The sequence below is a fragment of the Capricornis sumatraensis genome, chromosome 8 (genome assembly GCF_032405125.1).
Source record: "Capricornis sumatraensis isolate serow.1 chromosome 8, serow.2, whole genome shotgun sequence".
Taxonomy (NCBI): Eukaryota; Metazoa; Chordata; class Mammalia; order Artiodactyla; family Bovidae; genus Capricornis; species Capricornis sumatraensis.
In genome coordinates, this window is record NC_091076.1 from 79,005,400 (window position 1) to 79,032,117 (window position 26,718).

General features: G+C 41.9%; 1 protein-coding gene across 1 annotated transcript in view; it reads right to left on the minus strand.

The window, feature by feature from the left end:
• STX8 (syntaxin 8) overlaps positions 1 to 26,718 on the minus strand; it is a 199,445-nt gene that overhangs the window by 65,079 nt on the left and 107,648 nt on the right. Inside the window, exon 7 of the mRNA XM_068978553.1 lies at positions 17,654 to 17,755. Coding sequence (XP_068834654.1) covers positions 17,654 to 17,755 — 102 coding nt within the window. The remainder of the gene's footprint in view (positions 1 to 17,653; positions 17,756 to 26,718) is intronic.

The window sequence follows — 26,718 nt, forward strand, 5'->3', positions numbered from 1 at the left end:
TCAAGGAAACTGGAGATTTGATTCTTCCAGATGCAGCCTCAGAAACCAAACCAAACTGTTCGCCTGGAGATTCCCAACCACTCTAGGTTTTTACCACTAGAGTGTATCTCAGTTTACCCGGAGATGGTAAAATCAGATGAAAGGGGTCCATGACAGCTGTCCTCCTACTGCTGGGTGCAAAACAGCCGAAATTTCGACTATTTAAACAGCTAAATTTATCACTGTAATCGTTTTTTTTTTTTGTCTTGAGGGGGAAAAAAAACCCAACAAAAGTCTACACATTTTTAAACTGTATTCATATTTCTAAAAGCCCCTCCTATAAAGAACCCATAAGTGAAAGATGCCAAAAATAATCCTAGACCTTAAGAGGCCGTGATTTATCATTTCACAACTGGCTCCCATGCAGGCATCATCCCCGTGTCCATGCCCTTTCCACGTTTTCGGAACTTAACCATAAATTCTGCCTTCAGATCAGGGGAGGCGGGCCTGGTGGTGATGGATGTCAGCCCAGGGGTGGGGAGGCGGAAGTGTGGTTCCCGCCTGGGAACAGATAAGCACGTGAATCACAGATTCTCACTCACCCCGTGACCCTCCCCGCTCCTGCCTCCCAGGTCCCCCATCTGCCAGCTCCTGGCCTCTCTACCGGCTTCTTGCTCTACTCACTGCTGTGCTGGGGGAACCAGGCTTCCACTCCTGTTTCATCTTGGTTGGGTTTGGGAACAATACCCCATTAGTGCTACCTATTAAAAAATGAAGTTAATGTTCACCCAGGTTCCTTTTAAATTTTTTCCTTTTTTTTTTTTTTAAAGGAGCAGGTAAGCGTACATGAGAACCTGTTCACGGTCCAGGATGTGTGTCGCACAGGTATAGGATTCATCCTTGCATTTCTGCGTAGGTTTCACCTTTAAGCAAAGGGAGTGTTTCCCATTTGACCTGTGGGATGGGAGAGCAGGGGTCTGGATGATGAGGGGGTTCTGGGTAAAATGCAGAAGTTGGACAGTCTGTCTTTGAAACTAAACTTTTTTCTTTCTTTCTGTGCTCTGGTCCTCCTTTGCCTAGCACCCAGACACCCTGAGATCCCATGCTACCACCCCTGGACCTGTCATGGTCCATAGCATCCAACCGCATCCAGGCCTGTCCACCCCGCCAATCCTCCTCCACCCAGTGTACAAAATTTTTTCTCCATCAAAACACTAACTTTCCGACTCCCTGGTGATTTTTCCAAATCAAATTACGTTATTCTGAAAGGTGAGTAACAAACACTTTGACCTCCCCTCACCGCCCCCTCCCCACCATATGTATGCCCTTCACTATATCCACTCTCTGCATCTGATAGTATTAGTAATTTGTGGACTTAAATCACTGGTCATAATTCAGCATCCAAGGAGCCAGGTCTGGTCTACAGTTATGTTTTGATCTCGGCAGAGTTTTAAAAATTCCACAATAATTTCCAATTCCACATAAAATTGGATTTTTCTTTAAAAGACAGAGAGAGCGAAGGTGGCAGCTGACTTGGGCATGCAGGGCCCCCAGTTCTAGGGGCTGAAGGGCAGGCATGCCATCCAGGTGGGCACATGTGCTCCAGCTCCTGGGGGTGCCCGGCACTCCTAAATGTTACATGTCTGGTCTGCACCTCTCAGGTTCGTCACCTGCCTGGTGCTTGATCCGTGACACCTGGCCTACATGGCTCTCTAAATGATGGTACAAGTAAATAAAGGATTTCTTGGAAAGTGGGGAGAAGCAATATTTTGAGGTATGGGTCTCTCCTAGGTTTTTGCTACAGACCTAGCCATCTGCCTTGCCTCATCCAAACAGCCGTATTTTTCACATTTATAAATGATTTGGGGAATCAAGAAACAGCTGCTGTTTTCTCCACTCTTTGTTAGTGTTAGTCACTTAGTTGTGTCCGACTCTTTGCCTGCTTCCTCCAGTATTACTTAGTGTTAGTTGCTCACTCATGTCCAACTCTTGACACCTTGGACTGTAGCCCTCCAGGCTCCTCTGTCCATGGAATTCTCCAGGCAAGAAGACTGGAGTGGGTGACCATCCCCTTCTCGAGGGGATCTTTCCAACCCAGGGATCAAACCTGGGTCTCCCACATTGCAGGCAGATTCTTTACCATCTGACACCAGGGAAGCCCTCCACTGTCAAGATCAAGAAAAGGAATCACAGTCAGGAATCAGATTCCACAGGAGAGCACAGGGAACCTCTCTTGTTGACCTTTCAAAACCACTCTTCCCTATGTTTCCCCTCCCATCTCTTAAATTCCCTTTCTTCTACCTCTCTCTCTCTCCTTGACTCAAGCCTGCATCGCCCCAGGAGCACACATCTTGCCAGTCTGCCCATCCATCCCCTTGAACCTCAACCTCAGCATGTCAAGGAAAATGAAGAACTTGTGAGAGGTACCACGGGAAGGAAAAGTTTAGCAAGCAACAACCACAAACCACTAACACTGGCCGCACTTGGTCACCGCTCTTTACAAAACTCAAAAACTTTATCACATACTCAATAGCAGGGGAGGGTGTTTCTAGCTAGTGTGGGTCTAAGGGTGGATTGCACAGGCCTCCGAATTCAGGAAAAATAAAACAAACTCAGAAATCAGGAGGCTGGGAAGTGAGCAGGCTCCCTGGAGCTTCTAATGCGCTGAGTGGCACTAATGGTTGAGTCGGATCCAATGTTCTGTCTTTTGCTGGCTTTATGATTAACACGGAGGGACACAGAAACGTCTCTCCTTGTGAGCAGCTTCAAGAGTCAAATATGCCCCCAACTTACCTTAGTTTAATAACCCATCATTTTATATAAAGCCAGGAAACCCTCAGCCTTCCCAAATTGCCTGTGCTGCTTGACACCACAGGATCCTAGAGAAATTACTCCTTATTTTTCATGGTTTTCTTTTTTTTTTTAATTGTGGTAAATTACACATAACATAATAAGTTACCATTTTAACATGTATACTCATTGGCATGACTTACATTCACAAAGTCCTACAACCACTGCTACTATCTTATTCCAGAAGGAAACAGATCACCCCAGAAGGAAACCTCATACCCACTAAGCAAGACCCCCCCCAGCTTCCTCCTAAACCCATGGCAACTGCTAATCTGCTGTCTGTCTCCATATAATTGACTCTTCTAGACATTTCATATACGTGGTCTCTGGGGTCTGGCTTCTTTCCCTTAATATAATGCTTCAAGGTTCGTCCACAGAGCAGTATGTATCAGCACTTCACTCCTGTTTCTGGTTGAGTAATATTCCACTGAATGGGTGTGTGTCTATGCCTTTGCAAAATGGATGATGGTGGCTGGGTAGCCTGTGGCTGAAAGATACTACACTTAAGGAATTTATTTATGCGACAGGTGTTGTTTTTTTTTAATGGCCCTAGACATTAAAATATTGTCAAATATGAGAAACAAATCCAAGTGATCCCTATCTATGTCATTCATAATCTAGTAAACTTTCTAGCCGTACTCAGATTTTTATCTTTCCAGACTGGCAAGTCCTTAAAAAAGTCTGAAGACTCAGAAAACCCCCATCTAAGATACATGTAAAACAGATAATTAATGTCCTACTGTACAGCACAGGGAACTATATTCAATATCCTGTAATTAACCATAATTGAAAAGAGTATGAAAGAGAATATATATATATACACACACACACACACATACATACATATAAAGCGGAATCACTTTTCTGTACACCAGAAACTAACACAACACTGTAAATCGACTATAATACAAAAATAAAGAAAACTGTCGCCCACAGGACTTCAGCTGCCTCTGAAATAAATCCCATTCAAAGTCCATCATTTTGCAAGCTGCTAGGAATCAGAATTGAAAGACATAGTCCAAAGACCTCAGGAAGCTCAAGGTCTAGTGGGAAGATAAACATCCAGACAACCTCCCCACAGCAGGATGACTTTCAGGATGGGAACGGAAACTGTGAAGGTTCAAGTTCACCACGTACTTCAGCTGAGGATGCACATAAGCTGGCTATGCAAGCAGGCCACCCTTCAGTTTTGCTTCTTACCTTCTTGATGGCCTAGGTCTTCAGTGAAAAGCCCCAGTGAGATCAAGGTTTCTTTCCTGCATAGCCAGAGCCTCACAACCCTGTACATGCAGCGCCTATCATGTTCGCCTAATCCTGCTCACACTAAGAGGCCTTCATCTTTCAAGATCTTCCTATGGTTTCAGACTTGATTGGAAAGCAACACCTACTGGGGCACACCCAGATGCTTCACCAGGTTTTCATCCCTTCCTAAAACAATGTAGTACGATATGAACTAAGACAGTAGTCCAGGGGAAACGTCACTGTTTATATTCTCCTTGTTTCCACCCCCCACCCTGACCCATTATTTTGAAAGATTTAAAACTTACAGAAAAGGGAAAAAAATGCCCCTAATTATCCCAATTATATCTCTAGAGCTGTGTGAGTTTTGATCCAGAATCCAATCAAAACCACAGACTGCATTTAACTGTCATCTCCCTCCAGTATCCTCTAGTCCACAGCAGCGCTCCCATCTTTTTCTTTCTCCCATGACACTTGTAAAGGACCCGGGATGGCTGTCTGATAGACAGTCCACCGACCTGAACGAGCCTGTTTCTCTGGATTAGATCTGGGACGGTGTTGCGTTACTTCCTGCTGGGTCGCATCTGGAGCCACCCGATGCTGTCCGCCCGATGCTGCTGTGAGGCTGTCCCTCACGCTGGTGATGCTAAGTGTGCTCACTCTGTTCAAGTCTCTTTCCTCCTTTGTAATTAATGATTTGGCCATCTGAGACTGTGAACATCCTACTTCCCACAACCTTCTCACCTAACAATCTGGCATCCATAGGCAATTCTGAAATGATTACACTGGTGGTTGCAAAATGATGATTTTATAATTTTATCCTTCTTCTACGTTTACTGGCAAGATGACCCTCAGCCTCATCTCTGCCTTTTCTGACTGCTGATGTGGACTCATGAATACATTTTTTAAAAAATCTAATATTACCGTCATTATTTTTACTACTTCAGTTGCCTAAATTTGACCAGCAAGAGTCCCTTTAAGCCAGCTCCAAGCCCTCATCATTGTTAGTGCATTTCCTTGACGTCTGACCCAAGAAGTTCCAGCCTTGCCTTATAATTTCTCTGCTCCAGACCTGGAATTAGTTGTTTTTACAAGAAAAACTTGGTTTATATATGTGCGTGTGTTGTGGGGGGCGGGGGCGGGGGCGGGGGGCGGGGCGGTAAATACTATTTAGAAACTCCTGGATTGGCCATAAAGTTTGTTTGAATTTTTCCCTAAGATCTTGTTGGCCAACCCCAAAAGATCTAGGCGCTAACTGTTCTCAGATACTGGAGTATCACTGCTTCTAGGCTCTTCAAGTAGTTGAAAGAAATGTATTTTTTTTTTTAATTTTTTCCTTATTTTTAAATCATGAGTCTACAGTGATACTTCTAATTCAAGTCTAACACCATACAGTTCATTCTTACTTTTTCCATTTGCTATCTCTGTTTTGCTCCTAAGAACATCAATATATCTTCTACTAACACATGCAGTAGATTCTGATTTACTCTACTAATACCATTCCCAACAACAATAGTAACATTTGAGGAGTCTGCAATTCATCATTCTGGGAATATATCCAGCTAAGGGGATACAAAGGACTCTTTAAAAGTTACCTGAATTTTTTTGTTACTGGATAATCTTTCTATTATTTTAATTAACAGATTTTTGTTTACTATTTAGAAGCTTGTCCCTCAAGTTTTTAAAGACCCTGTAAACCTAAAGACCTCAACATTAAAGAAAATTATTGCATCAAAGTGATTCATGCACAAATAAAATTTTTTTACTCAAATAATTCTAAAATAATAACTAATATCTACATTATTACGGCTATGTATATGTCTACGGCGGGTTACAGTCCATGAGGTCACAAAGAGTTGGACATGACTAAGCGCACACACACACACACATACCCAGTAATGCATTACAATTACGTCTCCTTTTTTGTATTACTAAGAATGGCAAGAATAAGATATAGCAACCACAATGCTTAATTAACTGACATTTATTTTCAAGATACCCTCTAGTTTTTGAAGCCACTTCTGTTCCTACTTCTATTTTGCTTAGGCCAACCTATATAAATATAAGTAAGATTCTGGTAGCACATCACATAACAAATGGCTGTATGGAACAAAGATAACAAGGAATTTTATTCTCACTTTGCCATAATTTCCTGGAATGGGGTATACCAAGTATTTACTCATTTTTTAAACGGAAAATATTTTCACTATGGTAAAAACACGTAACACAAAACGTACCACCTTAACCGTTTTTAAGTATACAGTTCAGGGGGTTAAATATGAATTCACGTACTGTGCTGCAACCACCACTGTATTTATCCATTTTAAAAAGCGACTCTTGACATTTTCTTTCCACTTCTCTGTTGGTTTACAGGTGAGAAGTTATACCAGGCAAGTGCCAACACAATGATGAAGAATCTTAGCTCCAGATTTGCAAAAAAAAAAAAAACTTTTTTTTTTTAATAAGACTTCAGAAATTCAAAAGTCATTTTGAAAGGAATGAGCGCTTGGAGGGCCAAAAGAAAAAAGGGCTCTTATCACCATAAATCAACTTGTGGAAGAATGTGGAGTGGTGGGGTAGGGAGCCGCTCAGTGGACACATGCCCTCCCAAGGCCACTGAGTCTCATTTCGCCGGCCACAGTCAGCGCTGCTGCTGCTGCTGCTAAATCGCTTCAGTCGTGTCCGACTCTGTGCGACCCCATAGACAGCAGCCCACCAGGCTCCCCTGTCCCTGGGATTCTCCAGGCAAGAACACTGGAGTGGGTTGTCATTTCCTTCTCCAGTGCATGAAAGTGAAAAGTGAAAGTGAAGTCGCTCAGTCGTGTCCGACCCTCCGCGACCCCCTGGACTGCAGCCTAAGGAGCACAAAGCGAGACAGGAGTCCTCGATACTGCGCATGCGCGGAGGGCCGCATCATGGACCGCTGATGCCAGAGTCTAATACAAAGATCATTCTGCAGCTAATCCGGAGAAATTGATCTTGGTGCTCACACTCATGGACAGAGAAAACCCAACAGTGATTTCAAATGAGCTCCAAATCAATTTTTCTCAGGAATTTAACACCGGTTCAATGACTGGAAAGTGTCATGACTGCCTGGCTCTGAGATAGAAAAGGTGAGCAGAAAACTAAAAAGTGCGACACTGGCGAGGTTCTCTTGGAGCAGATGAATGGATCCCTACGGCTGATTAAAAAACAAACAAACAAAACTTATGAATGCAACAAGGTCTAGAGTCAAGTTCTTAAAACAAAAAAAAATAATGTTGGGAACTTTCCTGGCAGTGCAGTGGTTAGGACTTTGCCTTTCAGTGCAGAAGTGCAGGTTTGATCCCTGATGGGGGAGCTACGTTCCCACATTACTCTGGGCCAAAAACTAAAATATAAAACAGAAGCAGTATTGTAACAAATTCAACAAAGACTTAACAACAACAACAAAAAATTAATGTCAGGGCTCTGGACTGGAAGCACTGCCCTGAAATTGAATCGCTTTTCACATGGGCACCGCTGTGAAGCCTGCTGCTCAGTGAAAAGTGGTGGCTGGGACTTAGTCCTGGACAGGCGGCAGAAGGGGGTGACAGAGACGCTCTGCACAGTGAGAAATGACTGCAGCCAGGTATTACTTATTATGACTTCTGAAGGTACGACAACTCCTCTAATTTTGCTTGTTTCTATTCAGCTTTACCAGTGGTTCCTCTTTTCTCCAAAATCACTGCAGCTGGTAACTGTAGCCACGAAATTAAAAGACATTTCCTCCTTGGAAGAAAAGCTATGACAAACCTAGACAGCATATTAAAAAGCAGAGATATCACTTTGCCGACAAAGTTTCATCTAGTCAAAGCAATGGTTTTTACAGTAGTCATGTATGGATATGAGAGTTGGACTATAAAGAAAGCTGAGCACCAGAGAATTGATGCTTTTGAACTGTGGTGTTGGAGAAGACTCTTGAGAGTCCCTTGGACTGCAAGCAGATCCTAAAGGAAATCGGTCCTGAGTATTCATTGGAAGGACTGATGTTGTAGCTGAAACTCCAATACTTCGGTCACCTGATGCAAAGAACTGATTCACTGGAAAAGACCCTGATGCTGGGAAAGCCTGAAGGCAGGAGGAGGAGGAGACAACAGAGGATGAGACGCTTGGATGGCATCACTGACTCAATGGACATGAGTTTGAGCAAGCGCCGGGAGACAGTGAAGGACCGGGAAGCCTGGTGGGCTACAGTCCATGGGGTCGCAAAGAGTCGGACACGACTGAGCAACTGAACAACTCTTTCTCAGAAGCTTCCACATTGGGCATCATGGCTGATGTGGTAGTAAAACGATGTTCTCTGAGTACACACTAGTAACTGGCCCAGGCTAGAGAGCCTCAACAGAGTGGCAAGAACCAGAAAGTCAGGAAGGTCATCTGATATCTGAATCTCCCTTTGGATAATACAGAGAGAAGATAATCCACTTGTGAATCACTGTGACTTTAACCCTAAAATCAGCTAAATGTCCACTTACTCCATTTCATAGTGACAATTTTTGAGGGAGAGCAGCATGAAAACCTGAGCCCAAAACTTAAATTTTAGGGGATGTTTTTCAAAAATTACAGCTTCTTTTTTAAAAATTTAATTTACTAAAAATATCCTAGAGCTATAACAGCCAAATTGAGAGAAACGTGTGAGGCCTCTCTTCCAACTACTTATAACACAGAACCCAGGAGTTACGCTCAATAAGCCCAGTGCTTTATTTTCCAATACAAACACATACTACAACAGATGGTCTCTATATCTTCCATTTAAAAATTACCCTATCTTGCTTGGTTTTATTCTGTTATATAACTGTTAAAAATTTCCCCCAATCAACCAGGAATACATAACATCATCAAAGGTCAAAGTCCCTGTTCAGGTAGGATTTAACTCTGCAAGTACCTAACCTGGTGCCAACCACCCTATATGAAATGAGATCAGCAAATTTCTGGTCGAGACCCCCGGTTCATATCTGACGACGTGTGTGTGTGTGTGGGGGGGGCGTGGTGTGTGTGTGTGGGGTGTGTATGTGTGCGTGCACGAACAAGTTGGAAGGAAGTGTCTAATTCTCCTCAAAGGGGTATGGAAAGAGGATAACAGAGTTGGATCAACTCAAAGACCATCTAGTCTAAGTCACTGACTTCCCCCTACCCCCCGCCTTTCCATACTGACTTCATGAAGATTTGGATGAATCTAGCTATAAGGAAAATGGCCAATTTCTTTTGAGGGAATCCAATTATAATTGGATTAGAGTCCAATAATAAACCCTTATAATGTTGACCGTTAGCTTACGGTCAATGTTACTAACCAGGCTTCCTAGGTGGCTCAATGGTAGAGAATCTGCCTTCCAATGTAGGAGACACAGGAGACTCGGATTCAATCCCTGGGTCGGGAAGATCCCCTGGAGAAGGAGATGGCAAACCTCTCCAGTACTCTTGCCTGGGAAAATCCCATGGACAGAGAAGCCTGGTGGGCTACAGTCCCTGGGGTCACAAAGAGTCAGACACCACTGAGTGACTGCAACACAGTGTTACTAAGCCATTGACTTTATAGGTAAAAGAAAGATATCAAAGATACCAACACTTTCCAGTTTGGATTAATTTTGGTCACAAAGAGAATCCAATTCTTCACTGCAATTTACAAATATAAAATAACATCAGTGTAAGAATGAGAAGCACTGGCGTGTAATGGTAAACTCCTGAAAAGTCAGGTTGCAGGCACACAAGTAAGTACCTTGAGTAGGCACTAGGGCTCTGCCTCCCGTAAGTGGTAGACACATGATCGAGGTGAGATACACTTTGAGTGAGCAAAACATGCTCTGTCCCAGGCCATGATCATCCTTCTAAACCCAGCCAGTACTTGCCTGTCCCATAGAGCAGGCTGAAAGACAAATTCACTGGTGAACAGACATAACCAGAAAACTCGCACGAACACGCCCGGGGGAGGGGTATCAGCCAAGCCCGTGCACTGTGGTTATTACTCCATCACAACAGAAGCCGCTCTTGGAAATCACACCTTATCTTTCCAAACCACACCGAGCAAAAACAATAATCAAAAAATGATTCTACTTTGTGATCATTTCTGACCCCTTGATGATAGCAAAAGTCACTGCCTCGTAACAGATTAGAAAAGCGTGGCGGCCTCGCAGGCGGTCATGGTGACAGCTCTGGGGCTGTCAGCCCTTATCAATCACCTTCCATTAAGTAGGGGTTTTCCAATTTGGCGCTCCTCTCAAAGGCTTCACTTTGCCTGGATTAAGCCAAAGTATCAACATTTGAACAGCCTGGTCCTTTTCTTGCTCCCCTAAAATAAATGTTAGCAGAAAAACCAGGCTTTTCCACAGTAGGAATTCAAAACCAAAGCAGACAACAGTGGTGTGGTCACATATAAAAGACACCTGATTACAAACACGTCACGCGTGCATGACACCAATGCCACATGCACCCATGGGGCCCAGGAGGGGAGTGTTCAGAGGTGCCCAGAGAAGGGCAGGACTGCGAGTTGTACATTTCAGCTCCTAAAATGAGTATCAAGCAATTCCAATATATTCATTGGAGTGCCCCAGTATTTGCTTGGACTTTAGAAGCAGGTGTCCTAAGAATTTTACGCTCTGTAGTTTCACTTCCTGGTATCTATTATCTCCATGATGGAGAAAAGTCATTTCTCTAAAATATACGGCAGATATGTCTAGGGAGTGAAACAGTTTTAAATCAACTGAAAAGGGCACGTTGACAAAATAAGAGAACTCTTAAGAGAAGCATTCATCTTGTTTATCTTGGTAACACTGGTAGCCAGGTAGACGTTTCCTGTATTCAGACACCAAATTCACAACATGGCAGGCCACAGTTTCTATAAATACGACCAACGCTGTAATCATGGACATTTTTCTATACCCAATAAACAGAATTCTTCATTATCATGATTATTTAAAGTTTTATTTACTTAAATTTTTTTGGCTGCACCTTATAGTGTGCGGGATCTTAGTTCCCCAAGCAGGGATCAAACCTGCGCACCCTGGAATGGAAGCTTGGATTCTTAACCATTGGACTGCCAGGGAAATCCTTTCATTATTGTTTTTAATGCAACAAGAGCCAGAAACAGCCTGGTGAGAACACAAAGTGATGAACGGGGAAGAGAGATACTTCACGGTTATTCTCAGACAGGCCTGGAGGTTGACCAAACAGAAGTGAGAGAGAGGCCCCAAAGTGTAGGGCTTCGCCACATGGAATTTTTTTAAACGTTCGTTTACTGTCAACACTAAAATATTAGGAAATTTCACTTAAAGATCCAGATTTCAGGCTTCCCATAAAAATAAACACACAGATGATCCGGCGTGGCATTCCCACGTGGCAAAACTCTGCTGTTCACTCTTCGTTTGCCACCAGAGAGAACAATGAGGGCCTGCTTCCTTCAAGACTTGCTGTCTGGCCTCTGAAAGCCTCTGAGGGAACGAAGGAAGTTTTGAGCCTGAAGAAATGGCGAGCAATGGAAGAGGAAGCTTATCTGGGGCTAAAGACAATGAGTCTCTGAAGAGCATACAGGGATTGAGAGTGTGCCGGGCAGGGGCGGGGGGTGGGGGGGATGGGGTCAAGAGAACCTGGGTGGCAGCAGCTGAAGACACAGACCCTGAGATTCCGGGGAAGTTGGGGGGTCTGGGATGCAGAGCTGTGAGCTGCCTGTGAAACCGTCCAAGAGTCAGAAGAGTAGCTTAAGGAAAAAGTGCCAAGGAAAAGAGAATAAAGGACTGAGTCCTGAGTATGTCTTCCACGGAAGGTGGAAGAAGAAAAAAAGAAAGGCAAAGGGAGGCCGAGGGACTTCCCTGGTGGTCCAGGGGTTAAGACTCCGAGTTCCCAATGCAGGGAGCCTGGGTTTGATCCCTGTTCAGGGAACTAGATCCCACATGCCACAAGCAGGACTCAGCAAAGCCAAACTAAAAAGGGGAAGAGGAGCATACGGAGACTGAAAAGACTGAATTAGCCCCCGTGGCTCTCCGGGGGCTGGTTTCAGGCTGGCTGAGTAGCTATTCTCGGGAATATCACAATAAAGCAAATCACACACATTTCTGGTTTCCCAGTGCATATAAGCTACATACTGTGGTCTACTAAGTGTGTGACAGCATTATGTCTTTAAAAAAAAAAAAAAAGTACCTATCTTAATTTAAAAATACTCTTGAAAAAACACCAACCATCATCTGACAAGGCAGGGTTGCCACAAACCCTAAATTTGTAAAACACAAATAAAACCCCACAACATCTGTGATATACAATAAGAGCAAAGTGCAATACAGTGGTGTATGCCTGTATACTTAAAGGCTTAATGCTGCTCCCACCCTGGGTCTAAATAAGTCTATATGGAAAATAAGTCTGTAATAAGTAAATCTGTAATAAGGAATAATAATGTGCTAATAAAAGAGCAAGTCATTTCTGTGCTATACAAAAGTCAAGCCATGCCACCTGAATATGCCCCCGAGGTGGCTTTCGCTAATTTCATGACTGGAAATGGCTTCAGCCACAAGATTATAAATTCCAGCTTAACTGGGGGAAAAAAAAACTGACTCCATTTCTGATTAAATGAGGATGCAAACTTCCCAGCTCCATAATATTCCAGAATAACTTCCTTGAATCATCATTATTTTCCTTAAAGACCATTCTAAGCTGGCTTTAGAGAGAGGTAAGAGCCTCTGAGTCTTATTCATCAAGGCGGCTCTTGATGACCAATTTATAGCCACATCTCAACATCGCTGGCATTTACTGAGGACTCAGTAGCACAGGCATGCATGATGCCACCCAACCTGTTCTTGTGTAGTCTGCAGAATAACCATGGTACGCCCATTTTGAGCCCTAGAGAGAACAAGCCACTCTCCAAGTCACCCAGGTGTCAGTGTCAGAGCCCAGACTGTGACCTGGGTCTGCCTGGGCTCACAGCCACACTGGACTGTCCTTTCTCAAAGACCGAATGGATTCACCTTGCTCAAGCCACCCCATTTCTGAGGAGTGGAAGGCAAATCCAGTGGTTCCAGATTAAGACAGTGTTAACACAGTGCCAGCAGGGCTGATTTCTAACCACATCCCCGAGACGCTGCTAAACTCACAATGGCTGTGCTTAGACAACATTACGTAATAGTCCATATGCTGAGAAGCAACAGTGTCCCTCGACCTGGGTCATTCAGAACTCTGAGCCTGGCCTTTCACAACTGGCTGCGTCCCTCAGACTCAGACGAGGCTCTATTTTGAATTCTAATGAGGACGGGGCACAATGAATATTTAAACTGCAATTACAAAGATGCTGCTTTTATGTGGGTGTCCTTAGCACACATAACAGATCTGAACGGACATGTAGGTGCCAATGAAAAATACCAGTCTCATTTGCGTTTAGAAGCTGGAGAGAGATAATATTGTTTTATACTTGATGCTGTTGTTATTGGGGTGGGGGTGGGTGAAGAAAAGGGAGGTGGGGAGAAAAACCACCCAAAGATCCCAATAAAAAAATGTTAAAGCCCAGGCTGCCGAGTGAAAGGTTCATAAAGAGGCGTCTGAATCCTTTGTTAACAACTGAACAAACAGATTCATCACTGGGCCCTTCTGTGCAGGGCCCCTTGCAATCGGGTCTGTCTATACAACCAGAAATTTCCTCATTGGGAAAGCATCTATGACTGATATTATATCAGATCGGTAGGGCGATATGCTGGCGGTAGGAAAACAAAAGACCATTTCACGGTTCACAGCCTTTTTTTTTTTTGCACTCCCTTAAGTAAAATGATGAGGCGTCACTGCTATTCTTAGCTCACTCAAGCCCTCTTAAACAGTCATCAAGTTAACAGTAACTGAGTTACCCTGAGAGGCTTAATTCCCACCCACCCCCACCCCCAAACAGTTAAAATATGCCCTACTTGCAGGTTCATGTACTGTGTGTATGTGTTTACAGATCAATGATCAACCTGGCCCTGCACTTGGGGAGAGCAAATGATTAACTCTTTGCTATGTCCTGAGGCTCTTAGACCAAGCCCTTACCCCACTAAACACCTTTCTAATTGAGATCATAATTTAACTTCCACGGTGTCTGGACAGCCTTTTGTAAATGCCTGCATTTACAGAAAGGGAATATGTCGGGTTTTTTCCCCCATCTGTCCTCTAGTTGAGTCCCTCCTCTGCTGGGTACCAAATATGTCCACAGAGTCTTGAACTTCAGTTACTTTTTATTTCTAGAAGTTCTGTTTGATCCCTTTTGATTTTCTAAGTTACTCTTTATAGCTTTCTATTCTCTGAAGATACTTTCAAGCCTGTCATGTCTTTCTTTAAATATAATAATTGCTTTCATCATTTATATCTGAGAATTCTCATACGGCAAGTGTGCGCATGTTGGTTTCTGCAGTTTGTCACTGGTCCCTGCTCATGTTGTACTCTCTCTGTGTATGCCGGATTATCTTGAAGTGTGTGCTGGTCATTGCCCTGAACGTTTTATTTCTGGTTGACTCCTAGAGACCAAGGATACTATTCTCTCCTCCAGAGAGGTGATTCATTGCTTTTGCCAGGCACCTGGAGCTACAGCAGATGAGTGTGTCCGCTCAGCATACAAATGCACACGAGGGCCTTTCTGTGACTACAACTCATCAGAAAAGATAGTCTTTCTTCCTTTTCTTCTCCTAATCTGTATGGGCCAAGGCTGCCTTCCCCACAATCCCCAAAGGCAAGTTTCGTTCTGGTTCACTTTCTCCCCCAGGGTATAGCTCTTTAGGGCTCCACTTTAATGGGGAAAGGGTCTCTGGACCTTACCTTCCAACCCACTTGCCTGCCCCTCTCAGGTTGCAGAAGTCCCTGACTCCTCCCTGCAACTGGGCTTTTATCAGACTTAAAAACACAAACAAACAAAGCAAAACTAGTAGAAGGTAACTCAGAGTTTAAAGGTTGAAAGCAAAACAAAAGGTCAGGTCAGCAGGCAGGGCCTTCTCCAAATTCAACACTGAATTACAATTTGATTCAGTGATGCTACTTCAGATGGGGCTTCCCTGATGGCTCAGATGGTAAAGAATCTTCTTGCAATACAGAAGACCCAGGTTCAATCCCTGGGTCAGGAAGATCCCCTGGAGAAGGGAATGGCAACCCACTCCAGTATTCTTGCCTGGAAAATCCCATGGAAAGAGGAGCTGGGTTGGCTATAGTCCACGGAGTCACAAAAAGTTGGACATGACTGAGTGATGGACACGTTCACTTTTCACTTCTGGGTATATACACAAAAGAGCAGGGGCTCGGACTCATACTTGTACATTCAGCCACACTGCAGCACTATTCATAGTAGCTAAAAGGTAGCAACAGCCCAGGAGTCCTCTGACATATAAATGGGTAAACAAAATGTGGTATAAATACTAATAATGCAATATTATTCAGCTTAAAAAAGGAAAGAATTCCAGATGCATGGTACAACATAGGGGAATACTGAAGACATAAGCGAAATAAGCCAGATACAAAGGGACAAATACTGTATGGTTTCATTTACGTTAGATACCCAGAGTAGTCACAGTTGTAGAGACAGGAAGTAGTCATATTTGTAGAGACAGAAAAATTAAACAGCTCAGCTCAGAATACTTTGATGGACATTTGTAGATACAAACATCAATACCAGGTGAAACTATAAAATAATAAATTAGCAACAGTAGAATCAATATTCTTCAATGTGATGTCATGAATGGCATGTGCTGAGGACTGCTATGTTGCAAATGCAAAACAGACTGACATATAACGAAAACAATTAATACTTACTCTTGCTCACTGCTTACTATGTGCTAACCACTGTTATAAGTGCTATATACCCCTATCTATCTATCTACTTATCATCTATATCTTTATCTCTATTAAATCATGTATTCCTTATAACAACCTTCTCAGATATGTACCATTATTATTACCATTTTGGAGATGGGAAAATCAAGGCACAGGGGAGTGGGATTTCCCAAGGTCACATGGCTGGTGAATAGTGGAGCTGGGATGTGAGTCCAACCTTTGGAGCCCACACTCTTCACTATCAGGCTGTAGCCGCTCTCTGCACAAAATAAGGAAATTCATGGACAATGGCCAGTGTTGGGTACTTTACATGGTTTATATAATTTCATTTTGATAACCAGGATATCTACTTGTTTTGTTTTTGTTTTTTTAAACAGCCAAGGAAACGCAAGTTCAGAAAGATTAAGTTTATATGAGAATTGAAGATAATAACAGATGGAGGTGGGAGTGAACCCATGTATCTCTGTTGCCAGAGACTCAAGACCTGATGCAAAGAATAGCATGGTGGGAAGTTATGAGAAGGCTGTTAAAGCAAAATCAAGAAGGCTTTGCTTTGGGCAGGAAGCAGAAAGAAGCACATGCTCTATTATAGGAACAGGACCACAAAGTGGCTTGGTATCGGTGGATGAGAACTGCCAGGTTGAGGGGAGCAGACAGGTGATGAAAGGGAAGCAGGCGGGTGCCTCCAAGTTCCACTTCCTCTGAGATTCCAGAGTCTATATCTACCTGGCCCTCCATCACCTGGTTGTTCTAGACTGCTGTTTGACCACACACACAGGCAAGGGAGGAAGCACTTCTCAAACTGTGCATCACAGGTAACCCTCGCATAGAGGTCCTTCTAAAACTGGACAGATCGGAGGGATCCACTATGTTCTTCATATTGAAAGGGCTAAAATCAGGGAAAAAGCGAAAAGTTCAGGTCATTAGATTTTTTTCTTTTTTTGGTAGTGCTACTGCACTGTTATATATAACAAAAGTCTCAGCTTTATAAACCTGGTGCACCTTTGTGAGATGAAACACCAAATAACCACGAGTGTAACCACTGCTGCTATCAGCACCATTCATCGTCACTTACCTGTGGGCACAGCAGTGTGCACGGGCAATAGATCATTGAAACCCGACAAGCATCTGCATTGGAATGTCTGCCCAAGAGCAAGGACCTCATCAGGAGTGCCAGGCACACTTGTTAAATGATGAATCCTCTGGGAACTCCAGCCTCACTCTACTCAGTCTCAAGGGGAAGGCCAGGGAATCAGCACTCTAAGTATCATTCCTGGTGTTTCTTATTTTGACCTATGTCTCCTCATTTCATGCACAAGGTATTAAGAAGTAAAAGAACTGCCAAAGACAACATTACTAAATACAGGATATAAACTCAGCTGGACTTTAGACTCTATGCTCTAACTGCTCTATGGCTCCAGCTTCAGCAAGGACACTTGTGACTAAAAAAACAAGGCACAAAACAAGCAAGGTGGCCTGTAAAACCCATGAGATCTACCACCACCAGTCTGCATGACATCATACAATTTCTCAAACTATTATTCTCAGTAAGCACTGAGGAAAGTTTCTTATTTTTAATTAAGAAAAGGAAATTAACAATGCATCCTATTTTCCCTGTACTTGTAACAATTCACTTCGTTTTCACCAAGATGTAGGAATCTTCTAGAAATTTCAGCGTTTCATCACATGAAACTGCATGTATTCGAAGAGCAAGCGGATCCCCGCGGTAAAATCAGACCAAACGTGAGAAGCTTATCCGCAAGCAACGAGAGAAGCAAGAGCCGTAACTACAGCAGTCTCTTACCGCAAGACGTGGACTTCCTGTCCACCAGATTCACACGCCTGGTTTCAGTGCGGAGTTTCTCATCGGTATTCTCCACCAGGTTGGCAAGGTCATCAATTATCTCTATAAAGGAAAACAAAGATGCATGGTTAACACTCCAAAAATACCTTGGCTCACATCAGAGTCTCATAGCTGTGGTGGGCCTTCCTAGTAATAATTCTCTCAACTGCAGTGTGTGAGATGGTTTTAAAGAACTTCCATTTCTCTGAGAACTGCAATTCTGATTCACTGATGGTCGGGGGGCAGTTAGAGAGGGAAGGAGCAGTTAAGGGGGAAAAAAAAAAGTTCAACATAATTTCAGGAGACAGAGGAGAAATGTCAAAAGTTCAGGGGAAAGAAAGCATGACCCAACAAATTTATGCCCAGCCAAGTTGTCATCTGAGCATAAAGGTGGCAGACAGACGGTATAGACGACTTCGGGGACCACTGGGGCCCTTCTTAAGAAAGCTTCTTGATGATGAAGTCTAGCCAACTGAGAGGCGAAAAAAAATAACACAACTCTGGGCTGGAGAAGCCAGAGGCAAAGAGATGACGGTAAGCACGGAATCAAATAAGTGGAGCTGAGAATAAACAAATCTATGGATCAGGTTACAGAGGAGTAGACAGATGTTATGAACAGGGACAGTGGAATGAAAGGTGAAGATTAGGAAGCAGTTGGTAGCGGAGGAACACGGGGAGGACGGTGAAAAGAAACTAAGGTGTTAATTTCTTCATCACTGACAGTACAGTCATATCAGGCTGCTGGAAAGTAAGACACACACTTACAGCTTTGTAAAAATAACCAAGGCTTCAATGTGTTATGCTATGTTTCTGTTAATCTTAGATGGATCTTTTAGCAATTACCACCTCTTAGAAAGAATTCTTCATGTGAACTTTATTTTTTTACGATTATCTTTTAAAAGTGAGATTAAGCACTTACCATTTAAATTAGCACATATAGTATAACCCTAATTAGGTAAAATTATTTCCATTCCTCCTTTTATATGTACCAACCTTTAAAGATGTATCCAGACAGTGTTAACCTGATGTTAATAACGATTATTTCTCAGTGGTGGGGTCCTTGATGATCTTGCCTTTATTTTCTGAATTGCCTGAATTTCTTATGATGAGCTCTACATGCTTTTTTTTTTTTTTTAATTGTGGTTCTCGTTCTTCCCTCCTTCCCTCCCTTCCTCTTTATTTGTGGTTGTGGACATGATTTAGCAAGTAAACAACAGATATGTTTGCATGTCTTTCTTTTACAGGAAGAGGATGATGGACACTAACTCTTACCTCTGTAGCTCCTATCCCTAGCAGAGTGCCTAATACACAGCAAGACAGGATAGATACTAAAAGATAAAAGGAATGAATGACTGGAGTATAAATGATCAAAGCACTGAATAATTTCAAAGCACTGAATAACTTGCTGCTTCTTAGAAAAGTGGATCTAAGCCAAATTTGTAAAATATTATCTACACAACATCTGCCTAGTAAACCGGTCACTATTATTTAACCATCCATTCACAACTATTTCCTTGTATTCAAGGATATATTCTCTCCTAGTTTTCTCTCAACTATCTATAAGCTCTGCCTAGAGTGTCTTCTTCCTCATTTTAAAAAAATATGTGTGTATTTATTTTTGTCTGCACTGGGTCTTAGTTGCTGCATGCAGGCTCTCCCTAGTTGTGGCGATGGCAGGGCAGGGCGGGGGGGCTACGCTCTGGTTGTTACTCCCTAGGGATTCTCATTGTCTTCTCCTGCTGGGGAGCACAGGCTCTAGGTACATGGGTGGGCTTCAGTAGTTGTGGCACACAGGCTTTAACTGCCCCAAGGTATGTGGAATCTTCCTGGACCTGGGATCGAACCTGTCCCCCACACTGGGGCAGGCAGACCACCAGAGGAGTCCTCTTCCTCTTAAATGTTGGTGATCCCCAGAGTTCTGTATATTTCTAGTCTATTTTCATTTAAAACTATTTAAATTAAATAACTTAATTTTAAAAAATATTTAAATTTTTTTAAAAAGAAAATTTCTGCCCTACACAGCTCTCCAAAAATCCTTGACTCACGTAGCCAACTGCTTACTACTTATCTCCACCTTGAAATTCCTACAAATATCTGTCTCGCAAGGTCTCCAAAACAAAACTCCTCATCTTCCCCCAAATCTGACTCCCCTATCTTCCCTGCCTCAATTAAGGAATGGTACCATCATTCATTTGCTTGCCTAAGAAGGAAATCTTAGGAGTCACATGACCTTCATTCGACATTTCATTTGTTAGCCATTCTTGTTGATTCCACCTCCCTATTATCCTTCAATCCTACCATTTCTCTTTAACTCTGTTAGTAATACCTCACAAAAAGTTTCCAATGTTTCTAAAATTGTCCTAACTTACCTTCCTGTTTCTGTTCCTCAATCCCTTCAATCCATTCTCCAAACTCTAGTCAGGGACTTATTTTTTCATATTTCAGTTAATTTCAATAGCCATATGTGACTAGTGATTATTAACTCATTATTGACCAGGGGATTATTTTGAAGAATTAATATCTGTGGCCAGTAATTTGTTATGTAAATAATATTGACATGTCGATAATGGTTGGGTAAAAAAAGATGTATTAATATGTCTCTCATCAATAATGTGTTAAACAGCAGAGTTCTAAAGCAATAACTTAAAAACAAAACACCAAACACACACCCACCACCATATAACCACCACCAAGAGGAATAGCTTTAAAAAAATCAATAGAGGGAATAAAATTGAATACCAAATATGCATGATTTACCCAAAAGAGGCAAGAAAGGAGATACAGAGAACACAGGACAAAAGGCCGTAACCTAGATGGCAGACTTAAACCCAACTGTATCCGTCAATACATTAAATGTAAATGGACCAACTTCTCAACTGAAAGATAAAGAATGTCAGACAAGATTCAAAAATAATAAAAAACCACACTACTCAACTATATGCCTTCACAATAACTTCAAATATAAGGTACAGAACTTGTCTGTGTGAGAAAGCTGGCACAGCTGTATCAATATGGATCAGATCGATTTCAAGTCAAGGAGTATGATCAGAGATAAAAAGGAATCTTTCATCAGGATGAAAGATCACGTGACAGAAGATGAAAAAAAAATGTTAAGGAAACCATTCCTAAATAACCTATATAACAAAAAAAGGCAAAAATAATCTTCTCTGGCAACTTGCTATTGAACATTTTAAGTCCCACACTATTTAGTAAGACATGGGGGAAAAAGCAAAAAGATTTATTTATTTATTGCTTGTGGGACCTTAGTTCCCCAACCAGGGATTGAACCTGAATCCCCTGCATTCAAAACATGGAGTTTTAATCACTGAACCACCAGGAGAATCCCTGCATGATATGTTTTAAAGTCACAATACTGCTACTAAATCACATCAGTCATGTCCGACTCTGTGCAACCCCATAGACGGCAGCCCACCAGGCTCCTGTCCCTGGGATTCTCCAGGCAAGGATACTAGAGTAGGTTGCCATTTCCTTCTCCAGTGCATGAAAGTGAAAAGTGAAAGTGAAGTTGCTCAGTCGTGTCTGACTCTTCGCGACCCCATGGACTGTAGCCTACCAGGCTCCTCCGTCCATGGGATTTTCCAGGCAAGAGTACTGGAGTGGGTTGCCATTGCCTTCTCTGAAAGTCACAATATGTAATATAAAATTGAGACTTAATAAGCTTATAGCACCATAAGAAAGTCAAGTGATAATATTCCTTGTCAGTTACTAAATATGTCAGTTGTTACATGTTAACTGGGTTTCTGGACAGAGCTCTCATTGGAATTATAAATATTCATAACTTAGAGGTAAATAAAAAACTAGTAGAAGATTAACTAAATAAAAACCAGTAGTCAACACTGAATGGGTTAATGTTCTCACCTTAGACCAAACATCTTGGCTGGCAAACCTCATCTGATTACCAGTTTGTTTGCTTTCCAAAAAAAAAAAAGAAAAAAACCTTTATTTTTAACTGATAAAAAATTATATAATAGCAAGTTTATAAATGAGAGATGGAAAAGTATCTTCTATGGATTCCCTTCTAAGGTTTGACATAAACATACATACTTTCATATAATTGCAATATATGAGCCTTCTGCCCCCTGTTAACATATCATTTGTATGCTTTCATGTTGTTATACAGTCTTCATGGTTATAATTTCTAATGGTTACAAAATATTCATTCCATTAAAATAAACATTCATTAAAAATAGCCTATTGTGGGGTACTGAGAATGCTTCTGTATTTCTACATCATGAGTCAATGAATTCTTTCCTCCATGATCATCTGCCTTCCTCTCTGTTGTTTCTTTAAGTCAATTAAGTGTGATCATGACTACCCCGTGGACTTTGAAACACACTGCCAAGTTAGTTTTTAAGAGGTCTGCACTGCCACTGTGGGTTGATTTAATTGAACTCACTTCTTAATATGACCTCAGAAGGAGATTTCCAAGGGTAAGGCGCCTGGGGGAATTCCCACCTTGCAGCCTAGCAGCTTCTAAGGGGGGAATTTCCCCAACCACAGACTGTTATGAGCAAATTAAATACAGGTTTCAGAACACAGGTTAAGAAACAACCAGCTGACTCTTTCAGATTCCTGACAGTACAGCCTCCAAATGGCAACTGATATTTTGATTCTTGGTAATTATTTGCATTTGGTTTCAAGAAGGAACTTATGTTTCTATTGGGTATTAACTCGAGATACCAAGTGCCATTCCAACACAGAAGGGGAAAAAATGGACAATAGGAAGTGTGATGCAAAACTGAATCAAAGAGCAGCAAGAAATATTACACAGTGCCAACAGAGCTGAATCTAATTATCTTCAATTTTTCTATACTCAGTTACAGTCTCAGTAAATTCCATATTAGTGCAAGAAGTGTACTGCATATCTTCAGATAAGTTTGGTATCTTTTGGCACTCACAGTGGATGCTGGCACTTACAAAGTCATTATGTGATGCCTTTAGCTTGTATCGCTAATGACATTTGAAGACAAGCATTAAAACAAACAAACAACAAACAGTGAATAAAGAGCTTTTCTTGAGGGCATTAATTTAACTCCCTTTATTCCTATCGTGGAAACTAAACATGGGGTGGATGATAACATCTAACAGTACACTTTTCTGTACTCTAGGAAACCCTAACCCTAGGAAAGGGGTTAAGGAGACAGAACAGGAGAGATCAACCTGTGACACAGCAAAGGAAAAGTAACACATCGGCCATGGCGCCCTAGGGTGGGGAGTTACTGCCCACCCACGCGGAGCCTCTGGGAAAAATTCGGCCTTGGAGGCCTAGGAGAAAGCTCCCTGGCTGTACCTGCTCGCATCTTAAGCAGGGACAGGTGGGCCAGGCTGGGCAGGAGGCACAGGCTCCCTTCCGTCTTCCTCCTCACCATCAACCCAATGACCTTTCAGTCTTCCCTCAACTGGGCTGTAACATGTGTGACAGAGACCTATGCCAAGATTAGGGCCCTTCCCGACTTCTAACAAAAGACACTGACCCGTGTGTCCAGACGAGCTAACAGCCAACGGGTGTGAATACAGAAGGAGCACCCTCTCCCCTTCCCTCACCCATTCTGTGCTAGAAAAGAGAATTCTTTCCAGAAAAAGAGAAACCAGTTTCTTGAGGTTTCTCTTTTTAAAAAACAAGATTCAAAAAGACACTAAATCAATGCAACACAACAGAGAGCCACAATGAGGGACTGACCTAAGTTACTACAGACAGGGCTCCAGGTAGAGACACACTTGTCAAATTAAAAACCACAGTGAAACAGTTAGGCAGACTGTAATCTAAATGAAAGATTCAGTTGGAAAATAAACTGGAATAATCTCCCAGGAGTCACAGGAAAAGATTAAAGAGGGCAAAACGTGGAAGAAAAAAATAAGAGGGGCAGAGATACAGGAAAGGAAGAAATAATAGCCAAGTAAATAATAAATTTTCCTTTTAAATAAGAACCAGAGTCTCATCATATAGTAATCAAAATGTCCAAGATCAAATCCAAAATCACTCAGCCTGTGAAGTACCGGAAAATCTCAAGATGCACGAGAAAACAGAGCCCACAGATGCAATGCTGAGATAACACGGCCACTGGAATTATCTGACAAAAACTTTAAAGCAGTTAAAATAAAAATGACCTAACGAGTAAAGGTGAACACTCTTGAATCACATGAAGATATGATTTCGCCAAAAAAAAAAATATATATATATATATATATATTTTTTTTTTTTTTTAAACCCCAGAAATCAGAAAAGAGCCAAATGTGAACAGTGAAGCTGAAAAATACAAGAAATCAAATTAGAAAAACTCACTGGATGGGCTCAATAGCACGGTGGAATACTACAGAAGTTCACATGTATGATTCCACTTACATGACAGTCTCCAAAAGATAAAACTATGCTGACGGAGAACAGAGCAGCTGGTCACCACCAAGGCTGAGGGACGGGGGAGGGGACCAGCGGATGATGGAGCCGCTCTGGGTCCCCTGCGTGTGGCAGCGGTTAGACTCATCTATACATGTGTTAAAAGTACAGCACTACCCAAGCATACATGGTTTTTCTGTAATGTTACCTGAAAAATTCAAATTAAACAAGACACAACGAACAAGAAGAGAAGGGTAGGTAACGGAGGGACAATATTAGAGAACGCCAGCATTTAAAGAGCAAGAGGAACAAAACCCTAAAGGCAGAGGAGGAGGGAAGATCAAAACCAAAAACAGAGCAACGCCCCGAGGAGAGCGAAGTCCCCCACGCAAGCGCTTCAGGAAAGAGGCGGCATCCACCGGGTCTGTGGGCTGGCACGGTCCACTGCTGTGCGCTGTGCTGAAAGGCACTTTGGGCGCAGGAGGGAAGGGAAGAAAGGGGGCAATTTCCCTGATTTGCAGGACCGAGTGCAGCTCAAGCGTGGGCAAGAGAAGGCAGCCAGAAGACACGAGTCTGTCACTATTATCTGAAAGTTCCTATTACCTGAAACCAAAATGACAACTCCTAATATTTACTGAAAACTTGCCAGGTACTGTAAGTCACTGTTTTCTAATTTTGAGTTGTATCTAGTTTGTTAGAAAATTTAGAAACTTCTTCTATACCCCACAGTATTAATATGTTTATTCTATTTAAATTATTTAACTATAAACATCAATGATGGGATATATTCTTTGTGTTTATAGCTCTTTATTCCGTAGCTCCAAAAATATAAATTCATATTAAAAATAGAAAACTAAAATTCTATTTTAACGACCATTAATTTCATGCTGACAGAGGAAGCTTGTTTTGTGAGTAGTAAATTACTGCTTGAAACGTGAAGATGATACAGACTAAAGTATAGGTCCTTTGGGGTTGTCCTGCTGTTCTTTATTCCAGCGGTGGAGACATCCTTTAGACACAGCACAGTGACAGCCTTTGGCCTTTTCTTGGAAGCAAATATATCATGACGTATTAAGTATACTGTCTTTTTCCCACCAGCCAAGGACTTCTAAGACAATCACAAACGTGAGCTAGAATCGCATGGCAAAACAATACACTAGTCATCCTGATAATCCCAGAAAATTCTTTTAATTTTTAAATATTAACAATAGTAGAGAAACATGACATTTTAAGTCACTAAAAAAAAAAAAAAAAAAACAACAACCACAGAGCTCCGAGAAGATGCTATCAGTCCTAATTTGAAGACACGATGCTAAAAGCATAACATCTTAAGTTAGGCATTAAACAACTCTATAATAGGGCTAAAAATATAGACCTCACCCATTTTCCTAGCCCTTCAAGAAAAAAAAAATGTACTTAAAAAAAAAAGTTATCAGAATCTTTGCTATAGCAAATAAAGTGACAATAAGAATACACTTCCTATTATTTCAGAAAACTGGAATCCTGGTGACAACATGGCTCAGCTCTGACTAAATGATTTCAAAATAATCAACACGTTTTTGTGCACCTTGAATAAAAAGGCTACAGACTGTATGAATCCAATTACACGACATCCTGGAAAAGGTAAAACTATAAACAGAATATAATGATCCGTGTTGGCCAGGAGTTCGGGAAGAAGAGAAGTATGAACAGGAAAAGCGTAGAGGATTTTTAGGGAGTACAAAATTCTGTACGATATGTAATGATGGATATGCGACATCATGCATTTGTCGAGACGCACAGAACTTTACGGCACAAAGAGTGAACTTCCCTGGTGGTCCAGTGGCTCCCAATGCAGGGGGCTTGAGTTCAGTATCTGGACAGGGAACTCGATCCCACATGCTGCAAGTAAGAGCTCGCATGATGCAACTCAAAATAGATCTCACTTGCTATAACTAAAGATGCCGCATGCCGAAACTAAGATCTGGCACAGCCAAATAAATAAACAGTGAACCTTAATGAATGTAAACTAAAAAAAAAAAAAAAAAAGAATCATGTAGGAGGCTGGGGATTCCAGGAAGGAAAGCAGACTGTGATATGAGCATCTAGCTGTACTGTAAATGTAGGAAGCAACATCCCTTACTTGTAATCTACCCTGTTTCAGGGACTTTTTCCTAACATTCAGAAAGGAAAAGGGGACAGCAGAGCAAAAGTTCCAAGACTGTTTTGTTTTGCTTTGTTTGAAGATGAGATCATTCAAGTTTTTCCTATAAACGTCTTCTAAACTATTGTTAAGTAAACGTTTATTACTTAGTACAATGAATATGTGAGTTCCTTGAGCCAAATCCATGATCCAGTCGAGTGTTTCTTTATGCTGTGTATATATCTTGTAGTAACGTATGGCTTCTTGTGTAGTCGGTGGAATTATTTAAATGCTATAAAACTATGAAATCTTATTTTGTAACTGTTATAAAAATGTACTGTTCTTACCTGTTGTGATGCTGGATGTTGGTCATAATCAGGATGATCTAATGTCACAACTTTGGTTGAGAATGTAACCTCCAACAGGGAGCCAAGATCACTGCCCACATTTCCCCTCTTACAAGTGATTACAGGGAATCGTGGACATTTTTTACCTAGCTCCATTCTGTCACTTACGCATCCTGACAGTCTCTCGTGAAATATCTAGACC